The 18125-nt window shown below is 44.2% G+C and overlaps 1 protein-coding gene across 1 annotated transcript in view; it reads left to right on the forward strand.

The window, feature by feature from the left end:
* Positions 1-18125, forward strand: part of cntnap2b (contactin associated protein 2b) — a 45829-nt gene that overhangs the window by 19371 nt on the left and 8333 nt on the right. The window contains exons 11-22 of the mRNA XM_040036988.1: positions 676-782; positions 1395-1514; positions 1662-1774; positions 2223-2307; positions 2488-2644; positions 4567-4694; positions 4826-4996; positions 5917-6135; positions 12326-12562; positions 12665-12898; positions 13222-13355; positions 17668-17761. Coding sequence (XP_039892922.1) covers positions 676-782; positions 1395-1514; positions 1662-1774; positions 2223-2307; positions 2488-2644; positions 4567-4694; positions 4826-4996; positions 5917-6135; positions 12326-12562; positions 12665-12898; positions 13222-13355; positions 17668-17761 — 1799 coding nt within the window. The remainder of the gene's footprint in view (positions 1-675; positions 783-1394; positions 1515-1661; positions 1775-2222; positions 2308-2487; positions 2645-4566; positions 4695-4825; positions 4997-5916; positions 6136-12325; positions 12563-12664; positions 12899-13221; positions 13356-17667; positions 17762-18125) is intronic.

An 18125-nucleotide genomic window follows, 5' to 3' on the forward strand; every position in this document is an offset into this window, starting at 1 on the left:
ACATATATGTGGTGAAAATGGGCTCTGCGAAACATCAGGCTCCATCTCCCCCTGACAATAGGTGGGTGTGATATTTATACTTATGATGACCAGTAACTCCAGCGAGGACATATTCTAAAAAGGAACCGCTACTTCCTCTGTTCCTCCAGATGCTTCCTGTTACTACACTTTTCTAGACTTACACAACATTTGCGATCAGTTTACCCAGACAGGCTATGTGTCTGTGTCGTTAATCTAAGTGCATGACCCCCCCTCTACATCATCTGTTACCAGGCAAACATCCATAGCACAGGGCACACGGCCTTTATTTCCTTTCTTAAACACTCATAGAAAATATATGTTAAATTGTATATATATATAAGCAATCCTTCCAGCTTGAACTTTGCTCCATTGATCGGCCAGACATCGCGCTGCCCGTAGCTTCAAACCATTAATTAACTTGACCGAGCTTCAACCCTTTAATTATGCAATATGTGTATAACATGCTTACAGTTGCACCTGCAATGAAAGATTATTATGTGCTTATGCTAACACCTGAAATACAGACTTTAATATAACCTCACCAGTTTCAATAAATGTGTCAATGAAATGACAATAATGATAAATCATAAATGATGCAACAGTAATAATAAGGATTATGAATGTAAAATAATATTTCATCTCGACACGTGTCAGGTGTGTTCCAAACTACTGTGAGCACAGCGGCCGCTGCTCTCAGACGTGGGACGCATTCACCTGCAACTGCAGTGGCACTGGCTACACTGGAGCTACTTGCCATACCTGTAAGTGCAGTTATACTCTGGCATTTGTTTAATTAATGGTAATCCTAATGTTATGTTAATCATAAGACTAGTTTTTAGTTAGTTGGTTATTTCATGATCTATTTGCTCAGGTTCCCTGAAAAATGTTAGATTTTTTAAAGATGCTCGCATTCTTTATCACGTTCATTCTTTTAGGCTGAAGGTAGCTGTGAACATCAGTGTTTTTGTTTTTTATCCTCTGCCCACTCAGTGGTACAGTCAGGGCAACCGCCCAGATCCTGTTAGCATCTGGTTCTAAGGCTTTCATTCTGCATTTATCCATCAAATACACTGTTCCTCCCTTTATTCAAATACTGTACCATTATTATTACTACCAATATTTTCCATGCAACCTTACATGGCTGCAGACACAAGTCACAATACTGAAAGGTACCAGCGGCAGTCGTTGAGGCTGCCAGTAGAGTAAATTCCTGTGACTGAACTGAGTGCCCAGGGTTACTTTTCTAGACGTTTCCAGCTCTGGGACAGGCTGCTGACTTGTGTCACATTGGTCCCAACTTTTTGGCTTTTGCGTCTGACTCTATGGTGAAAATGGATGCACACAGACAGACTATACCTTGCTTCCCCTGATAGCACTGTATCAGCAATCATGTGAGGAGTATAAGCACCAAGGCAAGAGTTCGGGGAGCTACTGGATAGACCCAGATGGCAGCGGCTCTATAACCCCCTTCAGAGTCCACTGTGACATGACAGGTAAGATATTCAATCTTTATTTAAACCAGCATGAAGAATATATTCCAGCACAAATTACTTCATGTTTATCATGTGACTGATTGTATTTAGGTAAATCTGTGATGTAGAAGGAGCAGAGAATATTTACATGTCGGTTGTTTTTCTTAGAGGATGTGGTTTGGACCACGCTGAGGAACGACCTGTCTCCTCAGACGTCAGTATCCAGTGCAGACAAGGGCAACGCAGTGCTGCAGATTTCTTACAATATGACTGAGGAACAGGTACACACTTAATGTTACACACTCCATTTCCTACATGCACTGCACCTTTTGTTTTTTAACAAAACAGTTTGCTAACAATAAACATGCAGACACAAAACTGAAGTAGAAACCAAGTTCATCTTCTAAGCATTGTTAATCGACTGTTCAGCGTTACAGATATTTTGGGGAGAAGTCCAACGATTCGATGGGTTCATGAGCAGAATCGTGTTGGTCGTACGGGGCGGGCTGCTTGAGTCACAGGTTTTTATAGTCATGTTAAACAGTTGAACCTGTTCAGGACTAGATGGCTTTAATCAGTCCACAGTGCTCTAAACAATAAAGAAGAACCCAGCTGTTCGGTTGGTTTTCATTCCAACACACGTCACAGACCGTAAATATCACAGACTAAGAAATGTTCTTAGCAGACAAATGACAAATCAGCATACTCGTGTCTGTCTCGTGTGTCCAGATGTTGTCAGTAACCAGCAGTGCAGAGTACTGTGAGCAGTACGTCGCCTACGCTTGCCGAATGTCCCGCCTGCTCAGCGGTCCAGGTGATGATGCCTATTATCGACCTTTTCACTCACTATAAAGATTGTGTTTACTCTGTTCATCACACCCATCATTATTATCATAACACATACTATAAACATTAAATTGATATTTTTGAATGGTGCGTGTGTTCAGAAGTGTTTAAGTAGCAGTACACTGTAGCTGTTTGGTTCGACCTCCAGATGGCGTCCCTTTCACTTGGTGGTTAGGAAGAGCCAATGAAAAGCATTCTTACTGGGGGGGTTCAGGACCAGGGATCCAGAAGTGTGCCTGTGGTATTGAACACAACTGTACTGATTCCAAACACTACTGCAACTGTGATGCAGACCTGCGTGCCTGGTGAGTGTACCCTCACTCAGCCGCTCAGCTGAGCTGTATCGTGTTACAAACTAGAGTTTATAGTTTCATCCTGTAGGTCAGGGGTCGGCAGCCTTTCTGATGATGAGTGCATCTAAAGTTTCCTCAGAAGTCAGTGTGCCATATGACTGCATTAGCAATACATTTAATAACGTTCTATATTAACAGTTACAAACTATATAGAAAAACTTTACAGAATTATATTTGTTCACAGATGTTGGCAGCTATCAGCGAATAGTTATCAGCTGTTTGGAAACAAAAAAAAGACTTTTTATCCATAACAGCAAATGAGCTGAACAACAGAAAATGCAAATGCTGTTTATCCTCACAACAATGATAACAGACGCTGTTGTGACAGTGATGTACAGTCTCGTTGGTATATGTGTGATTTCTATACATTTTACATCAGACAAAAACTTTGGTTGTAAGATTCAGATAATTATTTAATAAAAGCGAGACATTTTAAATGAGAATAAGGAAGTATTTCTTTGTGCCCCCCTCTCCCTGTTAATACCCTACCTGGCCCCCTGGCAACACTTTGCTAGACCCGCCCCTGCACAGTTACCAGCTGTCAGCTACTTAGAAAAGGATCCTGGTGTTATTTGTCTCTCAGAAACAGTTCATAACTTCAACTCATTCATGTCACCTAAAAGGTAAACCTGTTTCTCCATCACCTGTTCAGCTCTGATGGTTCAGTAAGGACATCTCCTGGTTTCATCTTCATGTTTCCCTCTCACCACATATCCAAACCGACATCATGACCAGCAGCTTTACAGCTGTGGCTCCAGCAAACATCAGCTGATACTAGAAAGTAATATTAAATAAATTCTAACAACAGCTGATCAAGCTTAAACGTGCTGCTGTTGTTTAGCGCGACATCCGCTGGTTTCCTCTTTCTGGTGCAAAGTGGGAAATAAACAAACAAGAGAGCCGATCAGCTGATCATTGATCAGTTTCATGATTGAAGTAGCAACAGGAGAGGGAGGGGGGAGAATGAAAGAAGAAGAGGCAGCTGTGCAGCGTAAACACAGAGTAACTCCAGCTTTGTGTCTTTTTCAGCTGAAGTTCGGGACAAACTGTTCTTTTTCAGCTCAACATGAAACGCGTAATATTTTCTCTGAATACGAGATGATTCCGTTTTTTACGGGACGGTCGGCAACTCTACTAACTAACCTTATGAATAAAATAAAGTTCACTATCAGTAACATCATAGCACCCACCCAGCTGTATAGAAACTCCATCATGCTAGCTAGTAGCAGTACGAGTTATTGTAACTGACTGTAAAAAGTCAGCACAACGAAAATAAACTCCACCTAAACTTGGTTTATATCTGACCCAGATAGACTGCAGGTCATAACTTCTTACCTGAAGTTCAGTTCACCTGACACTCGGACCGGCGGCTGCCTCGGGCCTCTCCTCCTCCTGCCTCCCCTTTCTCTCATCCACCTGCTGCCTCTGTGGAAGCTCCAAATAACTGAGTTATTTTTACACATCTGCCAGCATCTGGCCAATTCACCACCTTTCATTGTTTATACTGTTATAAAAAAAACCCAAAACAACAAACAAAAAAACAACAAAAAACCATCGGCCCATAAAAACGAAAAATCACATGGCCAGTCCAGCTATGGTCGTGCCATCAGTTAACCCTTCGCGTGCCACAGGGTTGCCGACCCCTGCTATAGATTATAATCCTCATTATTCTCACTCAGTGTTTGAATGAAAGCTTGTGCCAAACCCTGATCAGCCCTTCAGTACTTTCTTAAATGTATATGTGAATGATGTAATAACACAAATTAGACAAGATTGATTTAAAAAATCAAATCTAAAGTAAAGGAAATATTTTTAGCTGACATAATCCTGAGCTGACTGTCATGTCTTCTTTCTGTGTGTGTCCGTGTATGTAGGAAGGAGGACTCAGGCCTGTTGGTCTACAAAGACCACTTGCCAGTCAGTCAGGTTGTGGTTGGTGATACAAGCAGAGCTGGATCTGAGGCCAAACTAACCATAGGGCCACTCAGATGCCGAGGGGACTGTGAGTCTCTCACACACACACACACACACACACACACACACACACACACACACACACACACACACACACACACGTATTTCATGTTGTTTCATAGACAAATATATTTTATATCTTGTGGTTATTTTCTATAGCAAACTTCCGGAATGCGGCCTCCTTTACAAGCCCCGCCTCTTACCTCCACTATCCTTCTTTGAGAGATGAAACCAGCACTGACATCTCTTTCTACTTTAAGACGTCCTCTACCCATGGAGTCTTTCTAGAAATCCTGGGAAGCACCAGCTTCCTTCACATTGAGCTCAGAGGTGGGTCAGTGTGTGTGTACTACTGTAATACTGTTGAGACCTTTGCACATGTGCAGTTGAGATATTAGGTCCTTTTTAAAGATATAATCCCCAAAGGTTGATTCTGTTCATCTGGACGTTTTCAGTGGGAGAAACGTGTCGTCACTCATCAGCTGACTTCTTCAGTCTCAGCTGACTGCAGGTTTCAACCTTATAAACACTGCATTTGCATAATGACTGAAACCAGCTGACTGAATGAACAATGGGCTGTGAGGTCAGTTCATTGATCAGCTGAGACTGAAGAAGTCAGCTGATGAGTGACGACACGTTTCTCCCACTGAAAACGTCGTTTTAAAATATCTGTTGTTTTATAATAATATTCCTTAAGTGAAACATGTATAATGTAAAAAATATTGGTCCCAGCATGGAGCCCTGTGGAACTCCATTCATAACTTTTAAATGTGAAGAAGACTCCCGTTTATATGGATAAATTGGAGTCTATCAGATAGATATGATTCAAACCAGCACAGTGGTGAGTTCTAATCTCTGTAGTAAAACATTGTGCACTGAGGTCTGTCAGGACAACCATGGAGAGGAGTCTGCTATTAGAGCCCATAAGTAGATAATTCATAACCTTCACTAGTGCTGCTCCTGTGCTACGATGCACTTTAAGTAAACCATTAAATAAACCGTTCCTTTGCAAATGCAAATGGTCAGTGTTTGGTGACGTCTCTTTCAAAAAATTTTGAAATGAAAGGAAAGTGGGTCTATATTTAGCTAAAACATTTGGATCAAGTAAGAGCTTTTTGAATAAGGATTTAAAAGCCTGTGGTATGTAGCCTGTAAACAGAGATAACTTAATCATCAGTGTTTATTACTATCTGTCTCTAGGAGATGAAAATTTTAACTATTTCCAATGTTTGACATGTTTGACTCCACAGCCGACTCAGTGGTTTTATTCTCTTTTGGCATTGGCACTGAGAAGATGGAGCTCAGTGTCCGCTCACCAGTGCCGTTAAATAATGACCAGTGGCATCGTGTGGAGGCTGAAAAAAACATCAAGGAGGCAGTGCTGCAACTTAATGGACAGCACAGAATGGTCAGGCCCACCACCTTACAGGGCCATGCAAAACCAGAGCTCTACAGTGATCTCTATGTTGGTAAGACTTGTGTGCCACATATGTTTATGGTCCCATTTGGACTCATGAGGAGTATGTTACTCTTCTTCATATATGTCTTCAAACCACAATGAACAAGCATGTGTGCTTCATTCAGTATATTTGGTCTTTTTTTTTTGATGTTTTAAAATGTTATGTTGTGATCATCAGAATCTGAACTATAAAAAATCTTTTAAGTTTTTGTCTGAATTTATTAACGGCTGCAGATCATCCAAATATAAATAAAAATTGTTAATGGTCCTGACTTTGACGACAAATTTCCCAAAGGGTGAGAAGGTGCTTGAGATAATATTCTGGATAAATTATTAGTGCTATATCTGTAGTGTTGTATTTGCACTGAATGGATCTCATTCACTGAGTTGTATAAGAGTAACTGTGAAATTTGTATCTTAGCTAATGCTGTACTTCATGACTTTTGGTTAGTGGTAAAAGTGAGATTTGACAGGTGGGGAACCAAAAGTTTAAGTTTAAAGGGCTTGAGGTAAGCAATTGAAGCAACTAACAGTTAGAGCCTAGAATACAGCTGAATTACATTTGACTCGGTGGTAAATACATTAGAGGGTTACAGCTGCAAAGCAATGCCCGACCGACAGACAAATGTTCTTGGGTGCGGGAATTCATCACAGTATAAGCAGATGTTACATGAAGTGTCACAGCTTATTTTTGACACATAGGCAGTATAATGCTTGTACAAAAGCTAGAATTCTGTGAATGGCTCTTGTCAGAGATTTACAGTTAACAAACAGTCAGGTGAATAAACAACACTGAGACACTTGTTACTGATAACGTGCGGCACGGGTGAATCTCAGACAGAGAATCACATCGTACTGCAGTATTCGTTTATTTTTATAGGTTACATCGTCAATATGCAAATATAATCACATTTCCTGTTACGCAGGTCCTGATGCTGTCTGCGTGTAAGCTGTGTGTGTGTGTGTGTGTGTCACAAAGTATGTGTGTTGCAAGTCAATTTCTAAGAATAATATAATGCAAGTCAACTTCTGCGGATGTGTATTTCTGTACTGGTCTCCTGCGGTAAATGTCACAGTGTCACAGGGTCAGCTTCCTGTTTCTACAGAAAACTGTGTCTGGTGAAATATGTATAACATAACATTTGAAGCATAATCAAATAAAACAATAAAAACTCCCTAACAGCTCTAATCAGCAACATCAGTTTAAATTTTATTTCATTCTGCACCTTTAATGTCACTTAGGATTGACCTCGAACCCTGCAGCCTACCCTGTATCAGATTTGTTTATTACCAAGTTTGTAACCAAAAGAGGAGTCTGTCTTGGTATCATGGTGCAGCACAGTCCAGCGTAGTGCATTAATTCAATTTAGATTTGTTGATATAGTGCTGATTCACAGCAACAGATGTCTAAAGGTGCTTTAGAGTTGCTTAAGTTTACCTCACCGTGAGCATGAATGATTTCAGTTGGTGTCATGACTCTCTTTCTTCATCTGTTCAATACTTTTTTATTTTTCACTATTAAATATAACTATAACTTAACTCATCAAAGATGTATACTGTACAATGATTTCATCCTGGAAAAAGAACAGTTGAAAGAAATCATTAAAGGCCCCAAATTACCAACATTTTGAGTTTTTAACGATTTTTTTGAACTGTTGTGTTAGTTATTAGAAAGCAGTCCTGTCACTTAGTACAAGTTAATATCAGCTGGTTCAGTCCCGAAATAATGGCCTATAAACAAGCGTCTCGTTACCATGGCATCACACAAGAAACACTTCATGATGGTAAAGCCAGTGACCTCTCTTTAAACCTTCACAACCTTAAAAGATGTTGATGGCATTGGTTGCAGAACATTTCAAACTAAATGAGACTTTAACACAATATATAAATAACGCAATTTAACTTGAGCAAAGTAGAATCAAATAATAATAATAATCACAAAATAATAGAGTCTTCTTCAGAAGACCCTTATGAAGAGAACATCGAGGGAACAGTTTACCCTGCCCGGGACAGGGTTACCGGGGCCCCGCCCTGGAGCCAGTCCCGGGGAGGGTGCCCGAGGGCGAGCGTCTGGTGGCCGGGCCTTAGTCCATGGGGCCCAACCGGGCACAGCCCGAAGAGGAGACATGGGCCCATCCTCCCGCAGGCCCACCACCCGCAGGAGGCGCCATAGGGGTTGGGTGCATTGTGTGCTGGGTGGCGGCCAGGACTGGAGGCCCTGGCGGACTGATCCCCGGCTACCAAGACTGGCAATAGCGACATGGAATGTCACCTCTCTGGTGGGGAACGAGCCTGAGTTAGTGCGTGAGGTTGAGAGGTACCGGCTAGATATAGTCGGGCTCACCTCTACGCATGGCTTGGGCTCTGAAACCAGCCTCCTGGAGAGGGGTTGGACTCTGTCTCAGTCTGGAGTTGCCCCTGGTGAGAGGCGGTGGGCTGGGGTGGGTATTCTAATATCCCCTCGGCTTGCTGCCGGTACGTTGGGGTTTTTCCCGGTGGATGAGAGGGTTTGTTCCCTGTGTCATAGGGTCGGGGAACAGGTCCTGACTGTCATCTGCGCTTATGCGCCGAGTGGCAGTTCAGAGTACCCAGCCCTCTTAGAGTCCCGGGGGGGGGGTGCTGGAAGGTGCTCCACCTGGAGACTCTGTTGTCCTGCTGGGAGACTTCAATGCTCACGTGGGTAAATGGCAGCGAGACCTGGAGGGGTGTGATTGGGAGGAACTGCCTCCCTGATCTGAACCCGAGCGGTGTTTTGTTATTGGACTTCTGTGCAAATCACAGTTTGGCCATAACGAACACCTTGTTCGAACATAAGAGTGTCCATAAGTGCACATGGCACCAGGACGCGCTAGGCCACAGGTCGATGATCGATTTTGTAATTGTATCACCAGACCTGCGACCATATGTTCTGGACACTCGGGTAAAGAGAGGGGCTGAGCTGTCAATTGATCACCACCTGGTGGTGAGTTGGATCAGGTGGCGGGGGAGGACGCTGGACAGACCCGGTGCACCTAAACGTGTAGTGAGGGTGTGCTGGGAACGTCTAGCAGAGGCCCCAGTCCGCGAGATCTTCAACGCACACCTCCAGCAGAGCTTCAACAGCATTCCGAGGGAGACTGGGGACATTGAGTCCAAATGGACCGTGTTCAGCGTCTCCATTGCCGAAGCTGCTGCATTGAGCTGCGGCTGCAAGGTGGTTTGTGCCTGCCGTGGTGGTAATCCCCGAACCAAATGGTGGACACCAGAGGTGAAGGGAGCCACCAGGCTGAAGAAGGAGTCCTATCGGGCTTGGTTAGCCTGTAGGACTCCGGAGGCAGCCGACAGGTATTGACAGGCCAAGCGGAATGCCCGAGCCGGGCAGTGGCTGAAGCAAAAACTCGGGTGTGGGAGGAGTTCGGAGAGGCCATGGAAAAAGACTTTCGGACTGCCTCGAAGAGCTTCTGGCAAACCGTCAGGCGTCTCAGGAGGGGAAAGCGGTGCTCTACCTGCACTGTGTATAGTGCTGGCGGAGCGCTGCTGACGTCGACTGAGAAAATTGTCAGGCGGTGGAAGGAATACTTCGAGGACCTCCTTAATCCCACTGACACGTCTTCCGAGGAGAAAGCAGAGTCTGGGGATGAGGGGAATGACCCGCCAATTTCCGGGGGTGAGGTCACTGAGGCAGTTAAACAACTCCTTGGTGGCAGAGCCCCTGGTGTTGATGAGGTCCGCTCCAAGTTCCTGAAGGCTCTGGACGTTGTAGGGCTGTCCTGGTTGACACGCCTCTACAATGTTGCGTGGAGGTCAGGGGCAGTACCCCTGGACTGGCAGACTGGGGTGGTGGTCCCCATCTTTAAGAGGGGAGACCGGAGGGTGTGTTCCAACTATAGGGGGATCACACTCCTCTGCCTTCCTTGGGAAAGTCTATGCCAGGGTGCTGGAAAGGAGAGTTCGTCCGCTAGTCGAACCTCGGATACAGGAGGAACAATGCGGTTTTCGTCCTGGTCGCGGAACACTGGACCAGTTCTTTATCCTCTCGAGGATACTTGAGGGTGCATGGGAGTTGGACTTGGAGAAGGCATTCGACCGTGTCCCTCGGGGTGTCCTGTGGGAGGTGTTGTGGGAGTATGGGGTGTCTGGCCCATTGCTACGGGCCATTCGATCCCCATACAACCGTTGCAAGAGCTTGGTTCGCATTGCCGGCAATAAGTCGGACTCGTTCCCGGTGGGTGATGGGCTCTGCCAGGGCTGCCCTTTGTCACTGGTTCTGTTCATAATTTTTATGGACAGGATTTCTAGGCGCAGCCAAGTGGCGGAGGGCTTTCACTTTGGTGGCCTCAGAATCTCATCTCTGCTTTTTGCGGATGATGTGGTTCTGTTGGCTTCATCGGGTGATGGCCTCCAGCTCGCACTGGAACAGTTCGCAGCAGAGTGTGAAGCAGCGGGAATGAGGATCAGCACCTCCAAATCTGAGGCCATGGTTCTCAGCCGGAAAAGGGTGGCGTGCCCACTCCAGGTCGGGGATGAGTTCCTGCCCCAAGCGGAGGAGTTCAAGTATCTCGGGGTCTTGTTCACGAGTGATGGGAGAAGGGAGCCGGAGATCGACAGACAGTTTGGGGCCGCGGCTGCAGTGATTCGGACGCTGCACCGGTCCGTCGTGGTGAAGAGGGAGCTGAGTGTAAAAGCGAAGCTCTCAATTTACCGGTCGATCTATGTCCCTACCCTCACCTATGGCCACGAGCTGTGGGTAGTGACGGAAAGAACGAGATCGCGGATACAAGCGGCAGAAATGAGCTTCCTCCGAAGGGTGGCTGGCCTCTCTCTTAGAGATAGAGTGAGAAGTTCAGCCATCCGGGAGGGGCTCAGAGTAGAGCCGCTGCTGCTCCACATTGAAATCAGCCAGCTGAGGTGGTTCGGGCATCTGACAAGGATGCCTCCTGGGCGCCTCCTGGGTGAGGTGTTCTGGGCATGTCCCAACACCTTGGTGTTCCCCCGGATAAGCTGGAGGAGGTGGCTGAGGAGAGGGAGGTCTGGGCCTCTCTGCTTAGGCTGCTGCCCCCGTGACCCAGCCTCGGATAAAGCGGATGAAGATGGATGGATGGATGGATGGATGGATGGATGGACAAAATAATAATCAAATCACCAGAATTAAGCTTATGTACTTATACTAATTACCCTACTCTAATGCTAATATTGGGGTGGTGAGTTGGATCAGGTGATGGGAGAGGATGCTAGACCTAAATGTATAGTGAGGGTGCGCTGGGAATGCCTGGCAGACGCCACAAGATCTTCAGCTCCCACCTCCAGCAGAGCATCTACAACACAGGTGTCCAGCTCCAGGTCTCGAGGGCCGGTGTCCTGCAGGTTTTAGATGTGTCCTTGAACCAACACAGCTGATTTAAATGGCTAAATTATCTCCGCAACATGTCTTGAAGTTCTCCAGAGGCCTGGTAATGAACTAATCATTTGATTCAGGTGTGTTGACCCAGGCCCTCCAGCAGGACACCGGCCCTCGAGGCCTGGAGTTGGACACCCCTGATCTACAGCATTCTGAGACACGAGACACTGAGTCTAAATGGACCTGCATTGCTGAAACTGCTGCACTGAGCTGCAGCTACAAGGTTGTTGGTGCCTGTTGTGATGGTATACCCTGAACACCAGAGGTGGACACTAGGGGTGAAGGGAACCACCAGGCTTTAGATGGAGTCCTATCGGGCTTGGTTAGCCTGTGGGACTTTGGAGGCAGCCAATAGGTACTAACAGGCCAAGTGGAATGTGGTGACGGCAGTGGCTGAAGCAAAAACTCGGGTGTGGGAGGAAAGACAATGGAAAAAAACTTCCAAACTGCCTTGAAGAGATTCTGGCAAACTGTCAGGCGACTCAGAAAGGAAAAGTGGTGCTCTACCTGCACTGTGTATAGTGTGCTGACTTCGCTGCTGACTTCAATTAGGGTGGCTGTAGCTCAGGAGGTAGAGTAGGTCGTCTACTGATCAGAAGGTTAGTGGTTCGATCCCTGGCACCTCCAGTCTAAGTGGGGCATGAGATGTCATTATTTTCTGATTTCTGTACCGTTAGCTGGAAGCCACTGCAGACTGGAGCACACGGAAAACAAGAAACTCATTCAACAGTAATGTGCTAATCTGCATATCACATTGAATTACTCGTTATTTGAAGGTGTTCTTAATGCTGTTCTGGATTATTCTGCCTTACATCTATACCAGGTGCTTCAAGTGGTCAAAGGGGTTTTCTGGGCTGCTTGCGAGCTCTGAAGATTAATGGTGTGACCTTTGACCTGGAGGAATGGGCAAAAGGGACTCCAGGTGTGAATCCAGGCTGCCAGGGCCACTGCAACAGCTACAGGATGCACTGCAGAAATGGAGGAAAGTGTGTAGAGCATTACAATGGTTACTCCTGTGACTGTTCCCTTACTGCTTACGATGGACCCTTCTGCACTGATGGTATGACCAACACCCTGTTTGAGATTAGATGGGTTCAGATTTAATAATCAATAAGAATTTCCGCTATGTTTTAATGTTCTTTATTCTTTAATTATACCTTAGATGTAGGCGGCTACTTTGAGACGGGGACATTGGTGCGTTACGACTTGCTGCCAGAGGGGGGACCTTTTGCATTGAGGGACGTGAAGAGTCTGTCAGGTGTTGGTGTTTCAAGTGAGGCCAACCTGACTCAGGAGGAGCTTGTGTTCAGCTTCAGCACCTACAGTGCTCCCAGCATTCTTGTCTACATCAGTTCCAGAACTCAGGACTACTTGGCTGTGGTTCTCAGACACAATGGTAGGCTTATTAGTGTCGTATCTGATACATTTAATGTGTTCTCATCTTTGTAAACTTTATCTAGGGTGGTCTCCATGCCAAATATACTTGGGAGAGATACTCAGCCCAAGTGGCACTCTGATGCATCGGAGTGTCGGTGTAAATGTTAGATAGCAAGCACCTTTGTAGAAGAACAATTGAAAAAAAGTGCTTGTGTGAATGGATGAATGAGGCAAGTTGTAGAAAACACTTTGAATGCTCAGAGTAGAAAAGCACTATGTAAGAACCAGTCCCTTTACCATTTATGAACTGTAAGAAATGTACGTATTTCTTTGTGTTTTCAGGCACTCTCCAGATCCGCTACAGCCTTGGAGGACTCACAGAACCGTATACCATAGATGTTGACCATCGTAACATGGCCAACGGTCAGCCACATTCTGTCAACATAACTAGGAACTTAAGGGAGATACGGCTACAGGTTAGTGAATCCTGCCACTACAATACGCGAGGAATTGCAAAATGCAGTCAAGTTAATAATAAAAGTCTTCAGCTGAAAATTCTTTTAGTTTGAAGCTGTAGCAAATATTTAATAGTGAGTATTAAGTTTGTATTAGGAGTGATTTAATGCAGCACTTTTTGCTGGAATGTCATCAAAGACACAATTTATAACAAAGACTTATTATATAGAATAATTATTTACATGCTGTTACCCCTGTGTTACTGAGAAATGCATGTGTAAGTATTTTTTCACATATTTTTTTCCATGTGTAAATAGAAATAACAGAAGCTAGGAATTTTTCTTTAGCTGGAGTTACACGCTGCTTCAAAACTTAGTATTAGAAAATATACACTAACCACTATCAAACGTTTGGACACAGCTTCTCATTTAATGATTTCTCTTTATTTTCATGACTTTTTACATTTTAGATTCTCAGTGAAGGCATCAAAACTATGAATGAACACATGACATTATGTAGTAAACAAAAGTGTGAAACAACTCAAAACATGTTTTACATTGTAGATCCTTCCTAACAGCCGCCCTTTGCTTTGATTCCTGCTTTGCTCACTCTTGGCGTTCTCTCCATGAGCTTCATGAGGTCGTCACTTCAAATGGTTTCCAACAGTCTTGAAGGAGTTCAGAGGTGCTGAGCACTTGTTGGTCCTTTGCCTTCACTCTGCGCTCCATCTCATCCCAAACCATCTCCACTGGGTTTATGTCAGGTGACTGTGGAGGCCAGACCATCTGGTGCAGCACTCCATCATTCTCCTTCTTGGTCAAACAGCCCTCACACAGCCTGCAGGTGTGTTTGGGGTCATTGTCCTGTTGAACAATACATGATGGGATGGCATGTTGCTGCAGGATGCTGTGGTAGCCATGCTGGGTCAGTGTGCCTTCAGTTTAAATAAATCCCCAACAGTGTCACCAGTAAAGCCCCCCACACATCACGCCTCCTCCTCCATGCTTCATGGTGGGAACCATGCATGTAGAGACCATCGTTCACAAAGACACAGCGGGTGGAATCAAAGTTCTCCAATTTGGACTCATCTTGTGTTTCTTGGCCCAAACAAATCTCTGCTTGTTGCTTTTCCTTAGTCGTGGTTTCTCAGCAGCTATTTAGCCATAAAGGCCTGATTCCCACAGTCTGCTCTGAACATGTAGAGATGTGTCTGCTACTGGAGCTCTGTGTGGCATCTATCTGGGCTCTAATCTGAGCTGCTGTTAACTTGTGATTTCTGAGGCTGGTGACTCGGATGATTGTATCCTCAGCAGCAGAGGGACTCCTGGTCTTCCTTTCCTGGGGCGTCCTCATGTCAGACAGTTTCATCGTAGTCTTGATGGTTTTTCTGACTGCACTTGGGGACACATTCAAAGTTTTAGCAGTTTTCTGGACTGACTGACCTTCAGTTCTTACAGTAATGATGGGCTGTTGTTTCTCTTTACTTAGCTCATTGGTTGTTGCCATAATATGAACTCTAACAGCTGTCAAACATGGCTGTCAGCTGTGCACCAACCTGACTGCTGCACAACACGACTGATGGTCCCAACACCATGAAGAAGGCAAGAAACTCCACCAATGAACCCTGACAGGCTCACCTGTGAGGTGAAACCATCTCAGGTGACGACATCATGAAGCTGAGAGAAGGCCGAGGGTTTGCAGCTGGGTGGCTTCTTACAGGAATCTAAAATATAAGACATATTTAGTATGGCTTATGTTCAAGTTAACGCAGCTTTCACAGTATCAAAAAAGTAACACTGGCACTAATCGTATCACTCAATGCAGCATTTGGCAAAGTAAGCTGGAAATTTCTGTTTGCAATATTTAAGAAATTTGGATTTGGAGAATCATTTATCAGTTGGATAAGAGCGTTTTACACATCGCCAGTGGCCACAGTCACCACCAATGGGTTAATTACACAAAGCGTTACTCTTCACACTGGTGCCAGGCAAATATGTCTCTCTCCATCGCTATTTGCGTTATTCATAGAACCACTAGCTGCTACTATAAGACAAAATGGCAATATTAAAGGTATTTCAATGTCTAATACACAACAAAATTCTTCTTTATGTAGATGTTTTATTGCTCCTTCAGGATCCCCACTCTTTGCAGCAAACTTTTGGGTTATAGATTTGCTTTCAGAAGTCTCAGCTTCTCTATAACCTGGTCGAAATCCACTATTTTGCCACTCTGTATGGATGAGGAGGACGGGGCAGATCTTAAATATTAAATATTAATGTTTCCTCCAAGCTGACCAAATCCTGTTCAGCATGAATTTCACCCCCTTGCTTAAATTGGTTTAAAAGAATCATCCATCCATCTGTCCATCCATCCGTCCATCCATCTGTCCATCCATCCATCCGTCCATCCATCCATCCATCCATCCGTCCATCCATCTGTCCGTCCATCCATCCATCCATCCATCCATCCATCCATCTGTCCATCCATCTGTCCGTCCATCCATCCATCCATCTGTCCATCCATCCGTCCATCCATCCATCATCTGTCCGTCCATCCATCCGTCCATCCATCCATTCATCTGTCCGTCCATCCATCCGTCCATCCATCCATTCATCTGTCCATCCATCTGTCCATCCGTCCATCTGTCCGTCCATCCATCCATCCATCCATCCATCCATCCATCCATCCATCTGTCCATCCATCTGTCCATCCATCCGTCCATCCATCCATTCATCTGTCCATCCATCCGTCCATCCATCCATCCATCCATCCATCCATCCATCCATCCATCCATCCATCCGTCCATCCATCTGTCCGTCCATCTGTCCATCCATCCGTCCATCCGTCCATCCATCCATTCATCTGTCCATCCATCCATCCATCTGTCCATCCGTCCATCCGTCCGTCCATCCGTCCATTTCACAGTGAAAGAACCTTCTATTAGATTATATATCCTAAGAAAAAATGTCACCTGCTCTCAAACAGAAATCAGCTGAGTTCAATAAAAACTGGTCCATTATCATCACTAAAATAATGTATGCTACTGCCTGATATATCTTAATTATTTTTTTCGCTCTCTCCTCGTCTCCCATTTCACATCCTAATCACCTCTAACCACCTTTGATTCCCCCTTGTACACAAACAAAAAAACAAAAACGCAAAACCTTTTAACCTGATCACCGATCCACTTATAAACAGGCTTTCTCCTTTGGCTCTTGGGGCTAATCTAAAGGGGGCCATACTCAGGGTTCCCTCCAATCAGGTCTGGGGGCAGCCCAGAGCTCTATGGTCCTAACTCCAAAAAGGAAGAGAGCAGTGGGTGCCAGTGGCTTGGGATGTAGAGCAGATTGTCCAATAAACAGAGGGCTGGTGGTTCGAATTCTGCTCCATACCAGTCGTATTATTACCAGTCATTCAAGACTTCAACACTGGTGTGAGTGGGTGAATGAACCAAGTTAAGTAAAGCACTCTGAGTGTTTAGAAAAGAGCTATATACGAACTAGTCCATTTACCATTTACCAAAAAGGAGGGGGGCGTATGAAAGGAAAGAGAAAAAGACCTTTCCTACCCTGCAGGTAACGCCTCTGAATCATCCCTCCAGCTTATTTTAGCAGAATACCGCTGTGAGCTATTATATTCTTCTTATAACGATGTTATTGTTGTCATGGTCATGACTGTTATTGTTCATAGCTGGTCATTGGTCATTATCGTCATTATTATGATTATTGGTGATACTGGTGATAATACTGAGTTAATGTTGCTTTAACTATTATTATCATTATTGTTATAATTGTCTCCTAAATTACATTAATCCTGGACTGAATATATTAACACGTCACGCTCACTTCACTCTCACTACTCACAATCACACTTGTATTATTTTCTTCCAACTCTTGTATCTTATCATAATAATAAAAATTATTATCATAATAATAAAAAAGAAAGTAGTAAAAATAAAGGAAAACCATTAAATAGGAATGTGTGTCCAAACCCTTGACTGGTAGTGTATATATTTCTTGAAGTCACTACTTTGAGATAAGCTGCTAAAGGTGCTAGTTTGACATATTGATAGTCAGAGTAGAAAAACGTATTTAAACCCTGAGTTCACCTGAATTGCAAATTGTAATTAGTTGCAATTGTAAATTACATCTGCTGAAAGAATAATTCTATTATAAAAAGTACATCAAATTATATTAAAAAACTAGTTTTTAGCTTAAACAAACTTCTTTTCACCAAATCAAGGACAGGAGTCTTAAAACTTGACAAAGTTTAAAGAAGATTCAGTTTATCAGTTAAACTTGACTGTTGCTTTTCTCTGTCCACATTATCCAGCTGGACCATTATCCAGTGTCCACATATACGCTGCCTGAGGCCTCTGACACCCAGTTCACTTCGGTCAAAAGTATCTTTCTTGGCAAAGTCTTTGGTGAGTCTAGAGATTTGTGTGTGTGTGTGCGTGTCTGTGTGTGTGTGTGTGTGTGCGTGTGTGTGCGTGTGTTTATATGGCTCCTGTTTTTGCATGACTGACTCCATGAAGGGATGCTGAGTGATGTTCTATGATCTGAATATTGTCCTATTTATTCTTGTACCAGTCACTTATTAACTTTTTTGTGTGCCTTTTTTCCTACCTGAAATGATGAGCTTCTAGTTCTTAGAATCCAAATATGTTTTGTGTTGAAAAACATAAAATAAAAATGAAGTAAAAAGTTGAAATGGCATTTAGCTTTTACTGTTTCTAATATCATTAGAGCAACACTACAGGGTGGGCCATTTATATGGATACACCGTAA

Source organism: Simochromis diagramma, unplaced genomic scaffold (genome assembly GCF_900408965.1).
Source record: "Simochromis diagramma unplaced genomic scaffold, fSimDia1.1 OVJJ01000630.1, whole genome shotgun sequence".
Lineage (NCBI taxonomy): Eukaryota > Metazoa > Chordata > Actinopteri > Cichliformes > Cichlidae > Simochromis > Simochromis diagramma.